This window comes from Solanum lycopersicum, chromosome 4 (assembly GCF_036512215.1).
Source record: "Solanum lycopersicum chromosome 4, SLM_r2.1".
NCBI lineage: Eukaryota > Viridiplantae > Streptophyta > Magnoliopsida > Solanales > Solanaceae > Solanum > Solanum lycopersicum.
Window position 1 is genome coordinate 66181972 of NC_090803.1, and position 17589 is coordinate 66199560.

The 17589-nt window shown below is 33.3% G+C and overlaps 2 protein-coding genes across 3 annotated transcripts; both read right to left on the reverse strand.

Annotated features, from left to right (window-relative positions):
* Nucleotides 1–272: 272 nt before the first annotated feature.
* On the reverse strand, nucleotides 273–7170 carry LOC101252386 (deSI-like protein At4g17486). 2 transcript variants are annotated; one of them, XM_004238186.4, is made up of 4 exons: nucleotides 6827–7170; nucleotides 3287–3553; nucleotides 1805–2092; nucleotides 273–670 (listed from the first exon to the last, which is right to left on the reverse strand). In XM_004238186.4, exons 2-4 carry the CDS (start codon nucleotides 3495–3497, stop codon nucleotides 426–428), a joined length of 744 nt encoding a protein of 247 aa, XP_004238234.2. In that variant the 5' UTR covers nucleotides 3498–3553; nucleotides 6827–7170; the 3' UTR covers nucleotides 273–425. The 2 variants fall into 2 exon arrangements, with proteins under 2 accessions (XP_004238234.2, XP_069153546.1); XM_069297445.1 differs by lacking the exon at nucleotides 6827–7170 and adding an exon at nucleotides 6156–6806.
* A 3575-nt stretch (nucleotides 7171–10745) lies between these two features.
* On the reverse strand, nucleotides 10746–17129 carry LOC101252682 (J domain-containing protein required for chloroplast accumulation response 1). Its single transcript, XM_004238187.5, has 9 exons — nucleotides 16214–17129; nucleotides 14403–15142; nucleotides 13820–14322; nucleotides 13541–13652; nucleotides 12871–12938; nucleotides 12531–12596; nucleotides 12370–12447; nucleotides 12016–12192; nucleotides 10746–11205 (listed from the first exon to the last, which is right to left on the reverse strand). Exons 1-9 carry the CDS (start codon nucleotides 16603–16605, stop codon nucleotides 11167–11169), a joined length of 2175 nt encoding a protein of 724 aa, XP_004238235.2. The 5' UTR covers nucleotides 16606–17129; the 3' UTR covers nucleotides 10746–11166.
* Nucleotides 17130–17589: the final 460 nt, after the last annotated feature.

Here is a 17589-nt window from a genome sequence, read left to right on the forward strand (position 1 = left end):
ACAATTTCATCACGGTAACTAGACAATATAACGCGATCATGTAAAGCTTTGTCTTTCTCTGTGAAAAAATGAGTTCAGCCCAGATGAACTCACCTCTTCTTCTTTTCAATCCTTGAAGAACGCAAAACTAAGCATATATGATCTCACATATTGCCTAACAATGTTGAACATTTTTCAACATGTTGCATCTCTTAGTAAAGCGGCGTGTAAAGTGGATTGTTATTTTATGTGGATGCATACTCGTGTGATCAATCGAGGAATGAACCAGAAAATTACTCAAGATAAAAGGGACGCGCAAATTGTATATACTGGCAATGCCACATTACACATAGTATACCTTCTTAAACAATGTTAATTTTATCATTCTATAGTTTTCTCAAAATACCATATAGGGTAGCCTTCACAATTTTGAGAGTAAATTATGTTTACTTTTCCTTTGAAGAGCATTTGGTAGACTTTCTCAACTCCAAAGAAGGTAAGCAACCTTTAACGGGTGACTGTAGAAACAACGAAGACGTAGATAGCTTCTGTTGTCTCGTTGAAATCGAAGAAAAACAACTGAAAGCACTTCTCAACCTTCTCTTCTCACTATCATACTCTGGGCCATTTGGTTCGTCTTCGACAGCAGCAACTTTCAAAGCCTCAGGTAACATGCAGTTGAATGCTGAACCTATGCAGACAAAAAAGAGCAGCACCATATTATGAACAATACTCCTTTCATTTTATTTAAACCGCGGTGTTTATTAGGGCACAAGTATAAGATAAAATTGTAGAAATAAAGACTTCTGTCACATACCAAAAGTATTTTTGGAACTCATGGTCAGCTACAACAACACTTTTATGGATATAAGAGCATGCCATTAGGGGTAAAGAGTTCTCAATAAAAATGTGTCATTCTTAGATGCCTAAAGCTTATAGTTTTGATCATTTGACGTAGAGTGAAACTGTTCCTCACTAGATAAACCAAAATTTTACAACAACCAAGGAAAAAGATAGATAACATCTTGGGAACAGACTAAAAAGGAAAATATGCAAACACGAAATGGAATAGGAGTAGTTAATAAGCTTTTCTGGAAAATATGATCACTCAATCGATGTTTTTTCTTTTCAAATAGGACATCAAAAAGGAGCATGTATCTGTCCATTTAGGAGGTGAGAGTCATCCACAATGGCTAAATGGCAATATGAAGTTATCATTTTTATTTATGAATATCATCTCAAGTAGCATCATCATAAGCAGATAAAGTGCTTGAGATTGCGCAAGTATATAAGACAGTTTTTCTCAAGGTCTGATTAGGTCCAGTGACATATAAATCTCATAGATATTGTTGACAAACTTATGGAAACAAAATTGTATAATGCGCTTTTAGCTATACTTTCCATGAAAGGAAAACCAAAATATGGACAAAGATATACCTATTTAAAGAGATGTAAATGTTCTATTTCAGGAAAGTTGTGTTCTAAAAATGAAGAAATATATCTCTAAAATGGAAATTCGAGATTAATTACTTGCCGTACATATGCAATAGTATCATATAGAGCAAGAGAAGCCACCAAATTTGTGTACTATAACTGAACCAATGGAAAATGGAACCTTTGCTATGTAATTAATACTGCATGTAGACTTGAGTGCCAAGATGGCGGGAAAATGGATTTTTGTTGTGGAACACAGAAAGAAACAAAAGATGGGATTTATTTCTCTATGAACCACAGATATTGATAATAATTAAAAGCTAGAAGGCATTCTGGGCAATATTAACTGTAGGCACAGCAAAATAAAGAGGTGTGGAATGGCAAAGGTTACCTAATTTTGCAAGCCTGTTCACCCATTTTGGAATCTTTTTCCCTGTCAGCTTGTGGCATATATCCTTGCAAAAATGGTTGCAGTTCTTCACAATCAAGTGATAGGAGTCACCATTGTAGGCAGCAGCTTGATGCTCAATGAACTCTCTAACCTGATTCGGATCCAGCTTTGTAGTCCCAACAAATATTGACTTCCTAAACTTAAATCCTGGACATTTTCGCGGTTCAACTTCAAAGACACCACTGGTTGGGTAATCATGAGCTCCAAATGCGTACTCTACACCATGGACTGTAAAGTAAATGTTACATTAGTTGAAGTTCAAAAATAGGAGGCATAGAAGAAAATTGTTGATGCGTCCAAGATTTGAGTTAGAGACGTGTCTTTTCTTAGCAGTAGCACAAAATTATTTTCATCTCAAGTTTCACATGCTAGTGTAATATTAGGAGAACCTTGAGGGTTCATCCCAATCGACTCAAAGAACTTGCAGAAACTGCATTTTTTCAATGAGAAACAGATTGCAGGTACCAAGTAAACACTCTAGATGAAATGAGGTGATTAGTCTATTTGCTATCTATAGCACCAAAATTGCTAAGTATCTTCTTCAGGAAGCATGCAAAGATGAACCGACAGGTGTCAAATGCTATATCACGTCAAAAGTAGAAATCTACTAACAAACTGTGATGCAAACCAAATATTTATTAGACATGAAAATGTTACGAATAAGCTCCAATGCATGCTCATATATTTACCAATCATAAAGAGATTCAAACTGAGAATGAAACAGTTCTAGGGTATACTACATGAACATACCCTAGACAGTACGTGACGCACCTGCAACTTGCCGAGGACATGATCCTAGGTAGGAGGATATGGAGGTCGAGTATTATGGTAAAAGGTTAGTAGGTAGTAAAGTATTATCTAGTTCCCCTATCAATATTATTACTCTCCTACTGTCTCATTCTTCGATTTTATTGTTACATGTTGTTTCCTTTGCTTCTTATCGTACATTTTGTTGTTGCTACTTGTTCTCTTCTAAATTATTTTTAGCATGGCTGATACGTTACTATATTTGTTTTACTCACTTGTCTTCTTGAATCTGCTTTACTTGAGTCAAGGGTCTATAAGAAACAATCTCTTCACCTTCATAAGACAGGGTAAGGCTGCGTACACACTACCCTTCCCAAACCCCATTTGTGAGATTACAATGGCAAGTTGTTGTTTTCGTTACATGAATAACCCTAGAGGCAAGTTTCAGATCCTGAATTTAAGCATCACAAACATTTTTGATCTCATTAAAGTTAAATGAAATTTATGACAGATAAACATATGATAATGTGGTAAATATCATCTCGTAGATGCAATTCTCTCATTAATCGATTAGTAAAATCGAGGTTTAGAATAGGAAAACAAATCCATATAGAACCATATATTTACAAGGAAAGGATAATTTCCCTAAGTGCACACTTAAATAATAACTCTTACCTTCCACACCAGAATGGAAGATGCCAAAACCAGCCCAGTAGACATAGTTGTTCATCGGTGTCAAGTCATAAACATTGAGACAAACTGGTGTCTCACCAGGAGCAAAACGATCCGACTTCGTTTTGGGGAGCAAACAAAAATGTGCTGATGATTTGGTCTTCAGACGGAGGGGCATGACTGATTTCCATCCTTTCTTTGATTGTAATGACATTTTCCTTTTACTATGCAAAATAAGATTCACTCAAAGCTCACCGGCGTCTTGTACATCTGCATTAACAGAAATGCATAAGGCTTCATACTAAAGTTTAAGAAGTCAGTCTTCAGAACAAGAAAAGAAAAAATGCAAAGGGAAAATTAGTAATGCACCAAAGAAAGAATCTTGCACCAAGATAAATAATCATAGCTCTTTTCTCACAATTCAATTCCAACAATTTAATAGAAAACCAGATGAAGTTTAATCATGCCAATGTTTCTATGTATCAACCAATGATATCAGTTAAATATGAGAACAGCAAAGCAAAAGGATAAATCACTAGGGCATGTTTTCCATCTAAAAGAACATATCATTCTAGTTTTTCACCTCCATAAATCGAGTTAAAATACAGATTTTGATCATATACAAGTCCGTCTCAAATTAGAACTAGTAACCATATGATAATGGTAAGTACGAAAACTAGTTATTTTCATGTGTGCCAGTACACCAGTACAAAAACAAGACCAACCCATTTGAAGAAAACATTAGCCTTGTGCTTTCAAGAAATTTCCTTATTTAAACTACTATGCTTAACAAAATCACTGGGTTTCTATAAAATGATTCAGAGGGAAACATGAAATGTTTCATAGTTGACCACGTATAACATGGCACATACTGTTTGCTAACCTGGAAGCTGTCTTCTGAGAGATCTAATGCATTATATATGAAACCAGAGGTTAAGAACAACATGCTGGTAACAAACTACAATATGCTTGCTTTATCTGACTACATATCGTCCATCCAAAACCAACATTTTTTATTAGCATGCCATGAAATATGTGAATTATAATTTATGACCAATTCTTCCGTACCAAATGTTCTCCATCCAACTTCACATCAGAACATTACAACAATTGTACTTGACGTAGCACATTACATTCCTTTGTCCATGCACTTTTAGTTCCTTAAAACAGACATATCACACAATTCCAGACTCTTTTTGTGTATTAATGGAAGATATTTAGCTAACAGCCTGCTTTTACTAGTCATGCTAGCTATTCTATGATACAGCTTGATCCTTTGAGGATAATATATAATATATAGCTGCTGCCACCTTCTACTTAATCATCATTGCGACAAGGCCCTACTATGACTTCTCAAAGTTTGAATTGTTCAATTAACAAATGAGTATTTAAACAAACAAAGGTAAGTGAACATATAACAGTTGTGAGGAACTTCCCATAAAAGATAATTTCAGAAGGAATCTTCAGTTGGGAGAGAGAGGAGAGAGGGAAGTTAAAGAAAAGCAAGAATATATCCATCTCTTTCATTTCCAAGAAAGTCAACTTTGTGGCATAAGTTGGAAACAACTAACTCTAGTATGTAATCCTCAGTAGTCTGCATCCATTATTGCAGCTCTTTCTTATATCTACATACTTTAATTCAAGAGCAGAACTGGAAGTTCAATTTTAATTAGCTCATCTAGTAGATATTTGCTAATGCACAACAGGGTCGTTTGGTCGTTGATTAGGAAGGGAATTATTCATGTATTAAAACTAGCATAACTAATACAATATCATGTTTGGTAGCTTTTTAGTTGCTTTGTATAAGAATTAGCACACCAAATATGGTGTTTGGTTATTAAAACAAGTATAAGTTATGACTTATGAGTCAATTTTTATGTATTATTATATGCGAGATTGAAGATAGACTAACTAATACAATGACTAATAATACATGAATACTTAAATGTTAAATTAAGCCTTGTATAACTAATCATGAGTAACTATAACCAGCAACCAGACAAGCCCGTACTGATATAGACAATCTAATTGTCTGTTCGTACAAGCATAAATCAGACAGATTATTCATTAACTATTAACCATAACTAGCATTCTTCAAACAAAACAAAAACAAGAAGACACATTAATTATTATAATCTTTAACTATATAATGTCAATTTCTACCTAAGTTGAAAAGCATTAAATGAAATTGACACTTCTTCATCTTAGCCGACGTACTGGTTTTAACTGTATACTTACGTAAGCTCCTAATCCTCATTCTGATGATTTTCTAGTCCAAAACTAGGTCAAAAATCTACGTTGCTTGGACTCTTCAAAAAAATCTAACGGGTGTGTGGGTGTGTGTCGGCTGCTCCAAAAGTAGTGCTTTTGCGGAGATCCGATACGGCTGAAGCAACATTTTTGGAGAGTCCAAGCAACATAGGTCAAAGTAGGGAAAGGAAAAAAATGACAGTTCTAAAAAGGAACTCAGGAAGTAGTTCGACTAAAGGGTTGTCTCACACAATTATTGAAGATATTAATATGATTAATAACTCTCACATTTGGAAATGTATAGACAAGAAGGGATTGATAGTTCAAAAGTCAAATGAAAAGGTATGAAGTAAGCAGATCCCACAAATTATAAATATCCCCAAAATAACATAAATTAAAAGAAATTAGACTTCTGCCTTTTTGGACAAGTAATCACCACATAGCAAAGAAACAAACAGTTCACTATTCCTTCAAATAAAAAAAGAGCTATTTATGTGACTCTTATCATTAGGGGTGGAGCCGGGGTAGTGGAAAGGGTTCATCCAAATCCTTTCGACGGAGAAATACGTACTATATGTAAGATCAATTCTGATAATTATGTATATATTGCATATTAAACCACCTCGACACAACTGAGAATCTATTCCGAACCTCCTTAGTGAAAATCCTCTCTGCGCACCTATAATTAGATTCAAACATGTACAGTAAACTTTATTCCTCCAAATATAGATACAAATCCCAGTTCTGAAATGCTGCTTTCTAAAGAGAAGGCCAATGAAATTCATGTAGGAAACCAAAAAAAGGTGCAAAAAGAATATAAAACTGAAACTCAGAAGAAAAAAGAAGAAATAATGACAGAATCACAGCTTCAACATGTAAAAAGACCAGTACTATATCAGATCTTACAGCAAGATTGAAACTTTTGCAGTGAACAAAAAGATTCAACCAATTCTTGAACAAGAAATAGCAGGTTCACAAAATTTCAAATGTGGACATAACTCAACCACATAAATTTAAGAAAAATCCAAACTTTGCACAACAATAAAATTCAAAAGCCACAGCATTTGATTAAACATCAAGAAACTCATATGGGGATCCAGGATTTGAACTCAACAAAAGATTCAATCTTTAAGAATTACAACAATCTTTACTATTTATCATAATCTTAACGAACACGTCAAAAGTACTGAGTTCAGATAAACTCGATAACTTAAACCTGCATCCACCCTGAATTAAAAACATTTATACAAAAAAGAAGAAGAGGAAGATGGAAATTTAAAATGAAAGACTTACAATTTTCCATTAGAAGTGATACCAAAGACTCCACCTTTAAGCTTTTCTTGACCATACACACACACAACTATAATGCAAATGGTGAAAAAACAAACAAACAGAACATCCCTAGTTGTGTCTCTTCATGAGTATTTCACACACATTCATGATTTTCTGAAAAGATTTAGAGTGAAAAAAGCTAAGATTTTTCAGAATAAAGTAAAATTCTGCTTTGGTTAATATAAGTAAAAGAACTGAAAAAAACAAAGAGAGAGGAATTTGAAGGGACCCTAAATTTCAGAAGCTAAGCAGAAACTGACAAAAGAAAGAAAATACAGAGACACACACTCTGTCTCTCCTTTCTTAATTTTTATTGGGATTAATAACATATTTAGTCCTTTGATTATTGATAAAATTTAATTTTAATCCTTATAATATCTGATTAATTACATTTAATCTTTAATAACTTAAAAAGTTCAATTTTAATTCCTTAACTTGTGGATATTCACAAATTCTCTAAATTCTAAATTAATTAATAATTGTTCCTCTTAGCTTATAGCTCATTTGTCCGATAATAATTGTCCACTATTAACTAGAAGCAGAAATGATAACGACAATTTCACCAAATCACTCTTATGAAATATAAGTCATACATTTAAACGTTGAATGAATTGTATGTAATAGTAAGGATAAAATAGATACAAAATGAATACTTCTTCATCGGTTTTATAAATGCACAAGTATTATTGGATATCTCAAAATAACATAGTGAATGAGTAAAGATGAACAGAGAAAATATTTGATAATAACAAACTTAAAGATCGGCTAGATTTTTTTCTTTAAAGACGATTTTTATTATATTGTGATATGATATACGATCCTTTGTCTTTTATCACTTTGGTCTAGAACCAGTCTAGAGTATAGGTTTACTTCATATTAATTGGTTTGGTGAAATATGTATTCACTGATTATCTAACAACATAACATGATTTTTGGTCTCATTATAAAAAGAAAATAGGTGTATATAGATGTTACATGATTTGAAAATCAAACCCGATATGATAGATTTCATGTATGAGGAGATCAAAAGACATATATGTTAGTTAAAATTTAAAGTTAAATATATTAATTCTTATATTATTATAATTGAAATAAAAATTTATTAATAAGTGAAGGACCAAAATTGCTATTATCCTTTCTTCTGTGGTCTTTAAAAGCTCTAAAGGATCTATTTATATTTTTATTCCTTTACTGTGTGTTTTTAAAGCTCTTGGAATAAAGTTAAAATTAGAGTAGAAAAGTCACAAGCTAAATTGACCAAAAATTTAATGAAAAAACATGTGGAATTTTTTTGCAAAGAAAAAAGAAGCATAATTTATTCTACATTTAAAGAAGAAAGAAAACAATATATTATGATCCATTTTAATCCTTCAAACAAGTATTAATTTTCATTTTATTGGGTAAAGATTCAAATTTATCACTGAACTTATGCAAAAATGGTTTTAATTTTATCATTAATTAATAGTTGAAGATTAAATACAATTTATCATTAATTAATAGTTGAAGATTAAATCCTTCATTGTACTTTACCAAATTAACTCAAATATGCCCTTATATATATATTTACAAATGAAACAATAATGGTTCCTAAAGTTTCTGTTTATTATGTCTTTTTTTTTTTTATAGTTATTTAGTAAATGTCTTTTTTAAAAAATAAAAATAAAATTATAATCTAAAAATCCTTTTCGAACAAACTAAAGTTTTCATAAAAAATATTAGACGCTCATCTTAAAAATTTTGTAAACTAATATGACAATCTAATATATTATGATGGCCTTAAAAACATTTGTGAAAATAACGACTAAATTCTAAATACATTGATTAGCACATTTGGACTACCACGTGCCCCATATATAGCGAAATTTTAGTCCATTCCTTTTTTTTGGTTAATCATTCCATATTTGATATCCATTTTTAAAGTTTAACTAATTCACGTTAAAACTTTACACTTTAGAATGTCAAGCATTTTTTATTCAAAACTCAAACCTTAAACCTTCGATTCGAGTTTTAAATATGAAATCGCCAAAACACGTTAAATTTTTCAACGCAAATCTAAATTAATCGAATCATAATATCAAACACTGAAATTTTTAATTTTTTTTAGGATAGGATGAAGTAACAAGTTAGTTTTTTTTCTTCGCCATGACACCTCTGAGTAAATTCAAATTGAGCGAGTCCATCAAAATTTACTATATATTCAAAACTCAAATTTAAAACTTTTGATTAAAAATAGAGAAGTCCCATTCGTTGAATATATTTATATAATATGGTCCTAAATTTCCTATTGCCTAAACCCTAAGATAAATAAATAATTTATAATAGCTCAGCAACGTGCCATCTCGTATTTGTATCCTTAGAAAAAGGCAGATTGGCCATAGAGACCAAGGTCATTTGGCCTCTTCTACCAACCAGTCCCTACATACATTATTTTTCTTTTATTTTCTCTGGTACACTCGTATTAAAATTTGATTAATTAAATTTTCATTATATAAGTCTAAAAAATTTCCGCACCAATTTTTTTCCAAGCTCAAACAAAATTTTCGATTAATAATGAAGAAATTTTATTCATATCACTACGATCCTTTAATATATTGCGCTAAGAAATATTATTCACTTCTTTTGAAAAAAAATTATTTTGTGAGTCACACATTTTAAAACTTATGACATTTTTCTCACAAATTGTTTTATAAATACAATAAATTAAAAAAAAAAAAATCCACACTTTTGTTGCTGCTTTCTGCTCAAAATATTCAAGAAAAGAACATGTCTAAGCTAAGTGAAACAATAGTGTTTGCTTTGAATTCCCTATCATTAACAAGTTGACTTTAAATTTTGTGAGTCACATGGAGGACCAAAACCAATTGGATAAGTGAGGATGTATAGACAAAAAGTATTTGAAAAAGTTCCAAATATATATATATCGTTCGATCGATTAATTTTATCAACATAGTTTACTAGTGTATATATTATGTATAAATATGTATACCACATATACAGTATAGTAATTTGTAAGCTAAACCACCCAAAAACATTGAGCAATAATCATTCCTTAAATGATGAGTAATATATCGTGCTTGTTGATTCATCAAAACTCAACTACTTTATATATATATATATATATTAGAATTTAGAATCTTTAAATTCTGAATTTGTAATTATTTGCTTATAGAAAGTAGAGCCTATGTTCATTGAGTCACTTTTACAACAGACTTTATGACTTTAGAATATGATACCTTATGATATTAGTGGGGGGCAACTATGAAGTTGATTGTTTAAGGATTTGAATTTTCTATTACTAGTTATTTAGGCTTATCCCATTTAGGTCACAACAAGGGGTCCCAAATCTTGATTTTTCAATATTTCACTCAAAACATTATTTTATTTTTTTTGGAGTAGGGGACCAGTATTGTAGCCAATTACAAAAGGGCATGGATCTTTGGAAAATCAAATATTTATGTACCATTAAGGATTAGTTTATTACAAGTACTAGTTCTTGCTCTACTACAATAATGCAAGTCAATTTTCATCATGCACATTTTACAAGATTGACAGCTTTATCATGAAGAAGTACAGCTGCTTTTGTCTCTTGTTTCTAAAACCAACATTAAATCTGTTATATCAAGTAGACAAACACCAACTTTTTAGTGATCCAGTTTACGTGAACGTTTATTTGTAGCTATCTTTCAACAACAATAATATATTCAATGTAGTTCCACGACTAGAGTCTGGGGAGGGTGGTGTGTACGTAGCCTAACCTGAGGATTTAGAGTTGTGTTGATGTTTCAGAAAGTGATTGATAATCCAACTAAATTCACAGTTCCCCAAAGAATCTTTCTATTTAAGTAGAAAGGAGGGCTTTGGGAAATGAGCAACTGGGAAGTACTTTACTTCAATCCTAGTAATGAAAGACTTGACTTCAGGAGTAGAATTCGGAATTACATCCATCCTCCCCTTTTTTCGGGGAATGGTTGCAATCACAAGCAAGTGAAGCTAGGAATCTATTGACAAAGTTCATGCCATGACGATCTATATGGAAGGGTAGTTTTGTATAATAAGGCTAGCTTCCTGCTGCCTACTATCAGATGTTGTAACAATTACTACTAACTCATAACTCTGCTGTAGAAAAAAAGAATATATGAACTTTGAGTAAAGTCTGTTATCTATGTATAACTATAGAAAAGCCAGATTTTGGTATGTTGTATGGAGAGGATATGTATGACATATTTGCCTGGTATGTACACAGATGAATAGAGTTTTTTCGTTTCTGCGCCTCCTCGGATACCACATCGCATATCTGAGTGTTACATAGGAGCAATTAAGTTGAAATGATCCCAAGCTTCCTGCACCAAACATACTTAGCACTTTTATGATTCAACAATACAAGCAAAAGATTTAGTCTCATGAATTATGGGGCAATTTAGTAGGATGGCCACAGTAATACTCCCTCCATTTTAATTTATTTGCTTAATTTCCTTTTTTTAGTCTTTTTCAGAAAGAATGTCTTTTTCTTTTTGGGAAACTCTTTAATTCTAGCTTAGCACATGACATGTTTGAAAGCACAGGACTAAGAACATTTTCATACATTCTACCTATCTTTAATTTAAGATGACGACATTCAAAAAGTTTTCTTTACTTTCTTAAATTCCGTGCTAAATTAAAACTGGATAAACAGTTTGAAACGGAGGGAGTAGTAGTAGAATTATGATGTATAGAACAAGCATTGACTTATATGTTTTAACTTGCATGATTTTCTGCAAACTTCATTCGAATGGTGGTTTCGTTTAGGGTTCGTATGCTACACAGAAATGTCACAAGAGGAAATGTTGCAGTTGTGTTCACATGATAATGAAGTTGTAATACTTGGCTTCTCAAACCAGTAACCAGTGGATCCTAGATTTTACCATAAACTGAATTTAAGCCTCACCGATAACCCCTCTTCATGGTTCAAATCAAAGCATTATGACGTACAGTTGCCGACCCCAATTTGTTTGGGAATGAGAGTTAGTACTGATCGAACTATGAAAGTACGATCTAGATGGGATAAGAGAGTTAATGGGCCGCTCTAGTTAAATATTAGTTTTCGTATATCTAGTGCAGATACTGGACTTTTGGCTGTGGAATAAGTACTGCTTGACAAAATTATAAGGTACCTGCAGAATATCAAAAACTTTTGCTGCAATGTATTTCTGGTGAGCAGCAGCTCCCTTTTGTTGGAGCTTATCTGGATGTATGTAGAGTAACGCTCTCTGATAAGCTCTCTTCACTTGATTTCCTTCGATTAAATCCATTAAGGCCACAGGCTTCCAACCGCTCTCGGGCCATAAAACCTGTTTAAAAATGATTGTGCTTTAAGAATTAGCAAATCCTGACCTTAAGCAAAGACATGTTTCTTTCCACGAATATAACAATAGAAATAGATTTTATAAAACTTAAAATTATAATCATCAACTGAATCCTCAACATAAGCTACAGGAATTGTTAAGTAAAAGAGGAAACAATCTTACTAATTGTAACGTTGATAGCAATGAACGAATATTTCCTTTCCTCCCTTGTGACCATTGCTTAATTTTAGCATCTGAAGCCTATAAGTTCATAGCAAATGATTACAACCATGTTACGGATGCTCGAATGCTACAGAGTTACTGAGAAAAAAGAAATAAGTTACTTGGTTGTCCTCGGATTTTCCATTAGTTTGTGAAGCTGTGTCCGGATCTTCAAATAATTCTTCCACCTGTTAAAAGGTAAACTATCTCATTAGTATTAATTTTACAACTGAGCCATTCCACAAGTATTGCAACGATCTGAAGTCATATTGCCTGACCTACTAAGGCATCAAATTGTACAAGTTGCAGACTCTAAAATTGGATTCTTCAGTTTTCTCTAATATCATTTCACTCTTCTAGTCCTAGCATTATTATTGTTTTTTGGTTATGGCATAAAATTTCAATGCCAGATACATAAATTCTCACGAACAGTCAATTAGAAACTTAGAGAAGTATACATACCACAAAATTTCCACCAAAGAGATCATCCATGTTTCCAACTGAGACTTTTCGATCATCTCGTCTTGACTCTGAAATAAACATAGAAATGTGGAATTGATTTAAGGACCAGAATTGCAAGCGGTGATGCTGCCAGTACCAACGCTTCGGTAACATGTGCAAGGATACTGTGGAAATGAACTATTGAAATTGAAAGAAAAAAACTAATTTAACTAAATTTAGAACGATAATGAAGAGTTAGCTGCTTATAGTTAACCTGAAATGGTTTACCAACTTTTCTCTTTAGCAATATATTTTTCAGAAGAGAATAGGATTGGACATTCTCATGTATCAACCAAGGTAGAAGCAGGTACAATATAAGTAAAGAAACTGAAACAAATTTCATCATTCAGTGGGTCGAGATTCTTGTTTCAACTAAATAAATATTCCCTCTGTTTCAATTAGTTTGTCTTACTTTCCTTTTTGTCTGTTTAATAAAGAATGTCTCTTTCCTTTTTTGGAATTTAATTCTAATTTTACATATGACATGTTTAAGACCACAAAATTAAAGAGTATTTTGGTACATACTATATATCTTTATAACCACAAGATTCAAAAGTCTTCTTTACTTTCTTAAACTCTATGTCAAGTCAAAACTAGACAAACAAATTGAAACAGAGGGAGTATAACTTACCATTAGTTGACGGAGCAGCCTTTTGATCTGAATAGTCTTTAGTCTGAGGAATCTCTGTTTTCCTTTGGGAATATTTAGTTGTTTTCCCCAGCTTGTCAAAATTTTTGTCTACCTGCAAAAAGCAAGAGACAGAATCAAAAATTTTCCAGATCACTACCAATAGAGCAACGATGAACCTACTGTCCCCGTGCCTCCATAAGTTGGGACCTCAAAATGGAAGTCTAATCCAATAAAGGAAGATTTTAGAAATCATAGGTGTACTAAGGAGGAGTTTGGTACATTAGGGGTTGCATCTTGTGTCTTGTTAACCGTTGGCAACTGAACTTTCTCATTTGCTTTTGGCATGCTATAACTCTTTTCACTTTCAACTCCACTATTGCTGCTAGCTTTCCATTTATAGCTTTTACTTCTACTATCGCCTTCTTGGGGCGTTGAATGAACCTCGTGGTTGAACATCTTTACAAAGTCTTGAACCTTTCCTTTAATTCCAGCTTTAGTAGAATTCTCGGCAGATCTTTTTGGAGAACTTGACGGACTACTTCTGTTTACTCCTGTATCTACTACAATTTTTTTATCAGGACCTCTCTTCCCTTTTTTCTTAGCTTGTGAATCTCGTTTTTGTGTGTTTTCGCTAACTTCAACATCACCTTTCTTCAACTTATTATCAGCCTCATCATCAATTTTCTTCACATTTTCCTTGACTTTAACATTTGTTTTTGCTGCTTGCGTAACTTTAACAGTGTTACTCTTCCTTTCTGTTTCTTGTGCCATATTAACGTCCCCTGCAAAGCAATAAGAGACATTTGTTTGTGTAAAGCAAGTACAATTGTCTGTAATTTCCAGGTTGCAAATCAGTAAGTACCTTTTTCCTCAGCCACATTAACTAAAAATGCACGTAGAGGCTTCAGCTGTGCTTTCTTGGTTTCTTCCGAGTTCTTTTTAATTTCTATCTGGATTCCGTCACTTAAACCTGTCTTCTTTCTGAATTGATGTTCTTCTACTTCTCTTTCAGTTGCTAACATAGTGTCATAAACTCCAACATCATCTTTAAAACTCTGAACAGATTTTGACTTTGGAATGCCGAGAGTTTCCCCAACGATACCATTTCCCTTGTCACTGCTCTCAGGATTCTTACTTCTCGTACTGAAGGAGTGAAAATTCGCATCCCTGGAGAAGTTGACGTTTCCACCTAATGGCGAGCTGGTAAACGTGTTGTCTTTCTCCATCCTTGCATTGGAGCTGGAGCATTTTTCAAATTTTATCTTCTCTTCAGACTTGAAATGCTTCCCTCCCTTCAGTGACACAAGCATAGGAACTCCTTTGCCTGCCCACTTGTATATGGAGAAATGAAATTGATATTCACTACTCGAATCTTCCATGTTTTCTCCGCTCTTCTTTAGATGCCCTCCTATATCTTGCTCATCGGGTTCAGACATGTATCTTAAATCATCACCAATAACAGTACCTTCACGTGATAATGGACTTTGACGATAGAATACAGGAACATCATTTTTCATCTCTTTTTCTTGCTTCCTGTGTGGACTATGACTTCCCGAAGCAAACGTGGGAAGATCTGTGGTTTTCGTCAACTTGGCAGGAAGGCTGGACAGGAAACAAACACTTACAACCAATCTATGAAGCAACAATATGACAATTACACTACTGCTTCTTAGAAAATCCGACCACTATTACTACTAAAGTTAGAACTAGATTTGATCGGTTTCTTTAACAGCTAGAGACAGCAGTTCGGAACAATTCAATAGACAAACAATCAGCATATACCGAAAACAACACACCCAGTTTAGTCCTACATGTGAGGTCTGGATAGGGTAGAGTGTAAGCAGACCTTACCCCTACCTAATGAGGTAGAGAGGCTGTTTCCGAAGAACCCTAAGCTCAACAACAGCAAATTAGAACACTTACGAAATAAGGAAATATGACAGTAAAAACAGACACGCCAACTAATAAGAGAAACAGTTCAGAGCATCCTGAGAAAAAGAACAGCAGCAGCAACAAAACAATGCAAAACAGAACCAGCATATACCATTATTCAATACTAGCATGGTGCCCAAAAATGGACAGCTAAAGAACTATATATTTTTTAGATTTATAGGCCTACATGCACACCTAACTGAGAAAACAGAATCCATGTAGAATTTAATTTCTAAGTACGGATATGTAAAGATTTTTTACACTATTTAGGCTAAGTTGACCTACAACAACACATAACATTTCACAGCAACCATGATATAACCTATAAAATATCACAATCACGCATACAAAAAAATGAACTTTTAGTCTCAGTCAACTCCAAAAGCTAGCTCATGAAATGGACCAATCCTTCCTCATCTCACCGATTTGAGACTCAACACACTCCTCCCCCTCCCCTCCCCCATCCCACACCCAAGACTGAACACCTAGAACGTGGACAAATATAAGATGAGGCCCAACATCAGGTAAACAATGAATTGAGATGAGTCTGACACTGATACCATGATAAAAGAAATGGACTTTGGGGCAAAATGAATTGCAGAAATCATATAAAGAGATCACTTTTCTTTCATTCCACCATTGTGGTACTCAAAATAACACCACTAATAGCGTAAATATTCTTTATGCTGACCGTATATATAACTTAAATACTTCTATATAAAAGAAAAAGAGGTACTATACCTGAATTGAGCTGGGAGTGAAGTACCAAAAGCTTCAATTTTTGGTGACAAAGGTCGAACAGGGCTTGGGCTGTAAGATTTTTCATCAACTTTAAATATATCATCATAGAAATCACCACCTTTATTTCGCCTCCTGTTAACATTTTCTTCCCCAAAAACTGGCTTTTCATTGAATCCATTCCACGAATTTCGCGATACACCTGCTGAATCCTCTTCAGATTCTACTGAATCATTGAAACTGTGCCTTGTTCTTGCTTCTTGTACTGAAAATCGCCTCGGTGGACCTCCGAAAACATCGTTAAAATCCATGTCCATATCACTTGGTGAACCCTCAAAAGATCTTTGTGGACCATAATCAACTAAAACATGTTCCTTTTGTGAAATTCTCTCCATAGAAAAAACACTTAAACTAATTATAACCGCCAGATGTATATAATCAGTGCATAATCTATGTATATCAGCCCGCTATCGCAAATTCAAATACAAAAATTGGCGGGAATTTGTTGAAACTCCAATTTCATTGAAGAACATATGGTGGAAGCCATTAATGCATGTTCAAAGTGTACTATGGTTTTCGAATGGCATGATTGTTGATGAAAATGATATGTTTTTTTTGTTTTTGTTTAAATGCAAAACTATGAAAATTATGTGGATGGAACTTTTTTTTATGAACAGAACAGAAAACAGGTAAGTGGGGTTAGCACATTATGTGAATAGACAACATATCCAATACTTAAAGTTTGGTGCCAAATTGAAGCCACACAGTATATGTTGGTGAGATAATGTTGTGGTTGTAAATAGTGGATGAGAAAAGAAGAAAATATTGCAAAGAAAAGACAAAAGGAAGAAAGAATAATAGCCTCACTTGCAAATGTCAATTCTATTTTTTCATTGCTAAATTTGCACTAAAGTTTGGTGAGACAAATTTTTGGGTTTTTTTAGTTTTAGTTTGTGATGAGTTTTTAGGGCCACTTATTGTACATGTGAAGGGAGTTCCAAGTGTTTTTGTTGCATTTACAAAACAATCCATTATACTTTCTCTCTCTTAAACTCACAATCAAAGTTAAAAGTGATAGATACTTGCTATCCGAGCAACGCCTCTCTCCAATAACTCTAAGTTTTACATAGCGTGATTAGGTCAACATTTTGGTGCATATTTTTAGTTTAAGATCATGAAATTCAAGAATCTTTTTTTTTTCAACTCTTCAAATGCTGGAATAAAAGTAGGGACAAATGCTATATTTATAAAGTGATCAATAATGTATGTGATAACATAAGAAGTTCAAGACACTAAAACCCTACCACTACTAGCACCTGACACAACAGGAGTGAATTATCATGTTTAGGAGAAACTGAAAGTACAAAAGCAACTAATAA

Bases quoted from the DNA above. Each gene is read 5' to 3' on its own strand.
- LOC101252386 (XM_004238186.4), bottom strand. From the start codon at position 3,497: ATGTCATTACAATCAAAGAAAGGATGGAAATCAGTCATGCCCCTCCGT. The intron at 2,093-3,286 runs GTAAGAGTTATT...TTTACTTTACAG, and splicing joins CTTCCATTCTGGTGTGGAAG to TCCATGGTGTAGAGTACGCA. The intron at 671-1,804 runs GTAACCTTTGCC...TTGTCTGCATAG, and splicing joins GAACAGGCTTGCAAAATTAG to GTTCAGCATTCAACTGCATG.
- LOC101252682 (XM_004238187.5), bottom strand. From the start codon at position 16,605: ATGGAGAGAATTTCACAAAAGGAACATGTTTTAGTTGATTATGGTCCA. The intron at 13,653-13,819 runs GTACCAAACTCC...TGCTTTTTGCAG, and splicing joins CACAAGATGCAACCCCTAAT to GTAGACAAAAATTTTGACAA. The intron at 12,597-12,870 runs GTATGTATACTT...ACCTTTTAACAG, and splicing joins TCTTTGGTGGAAATTTTGTG to GTGGAAGAATTATTTGAAGA.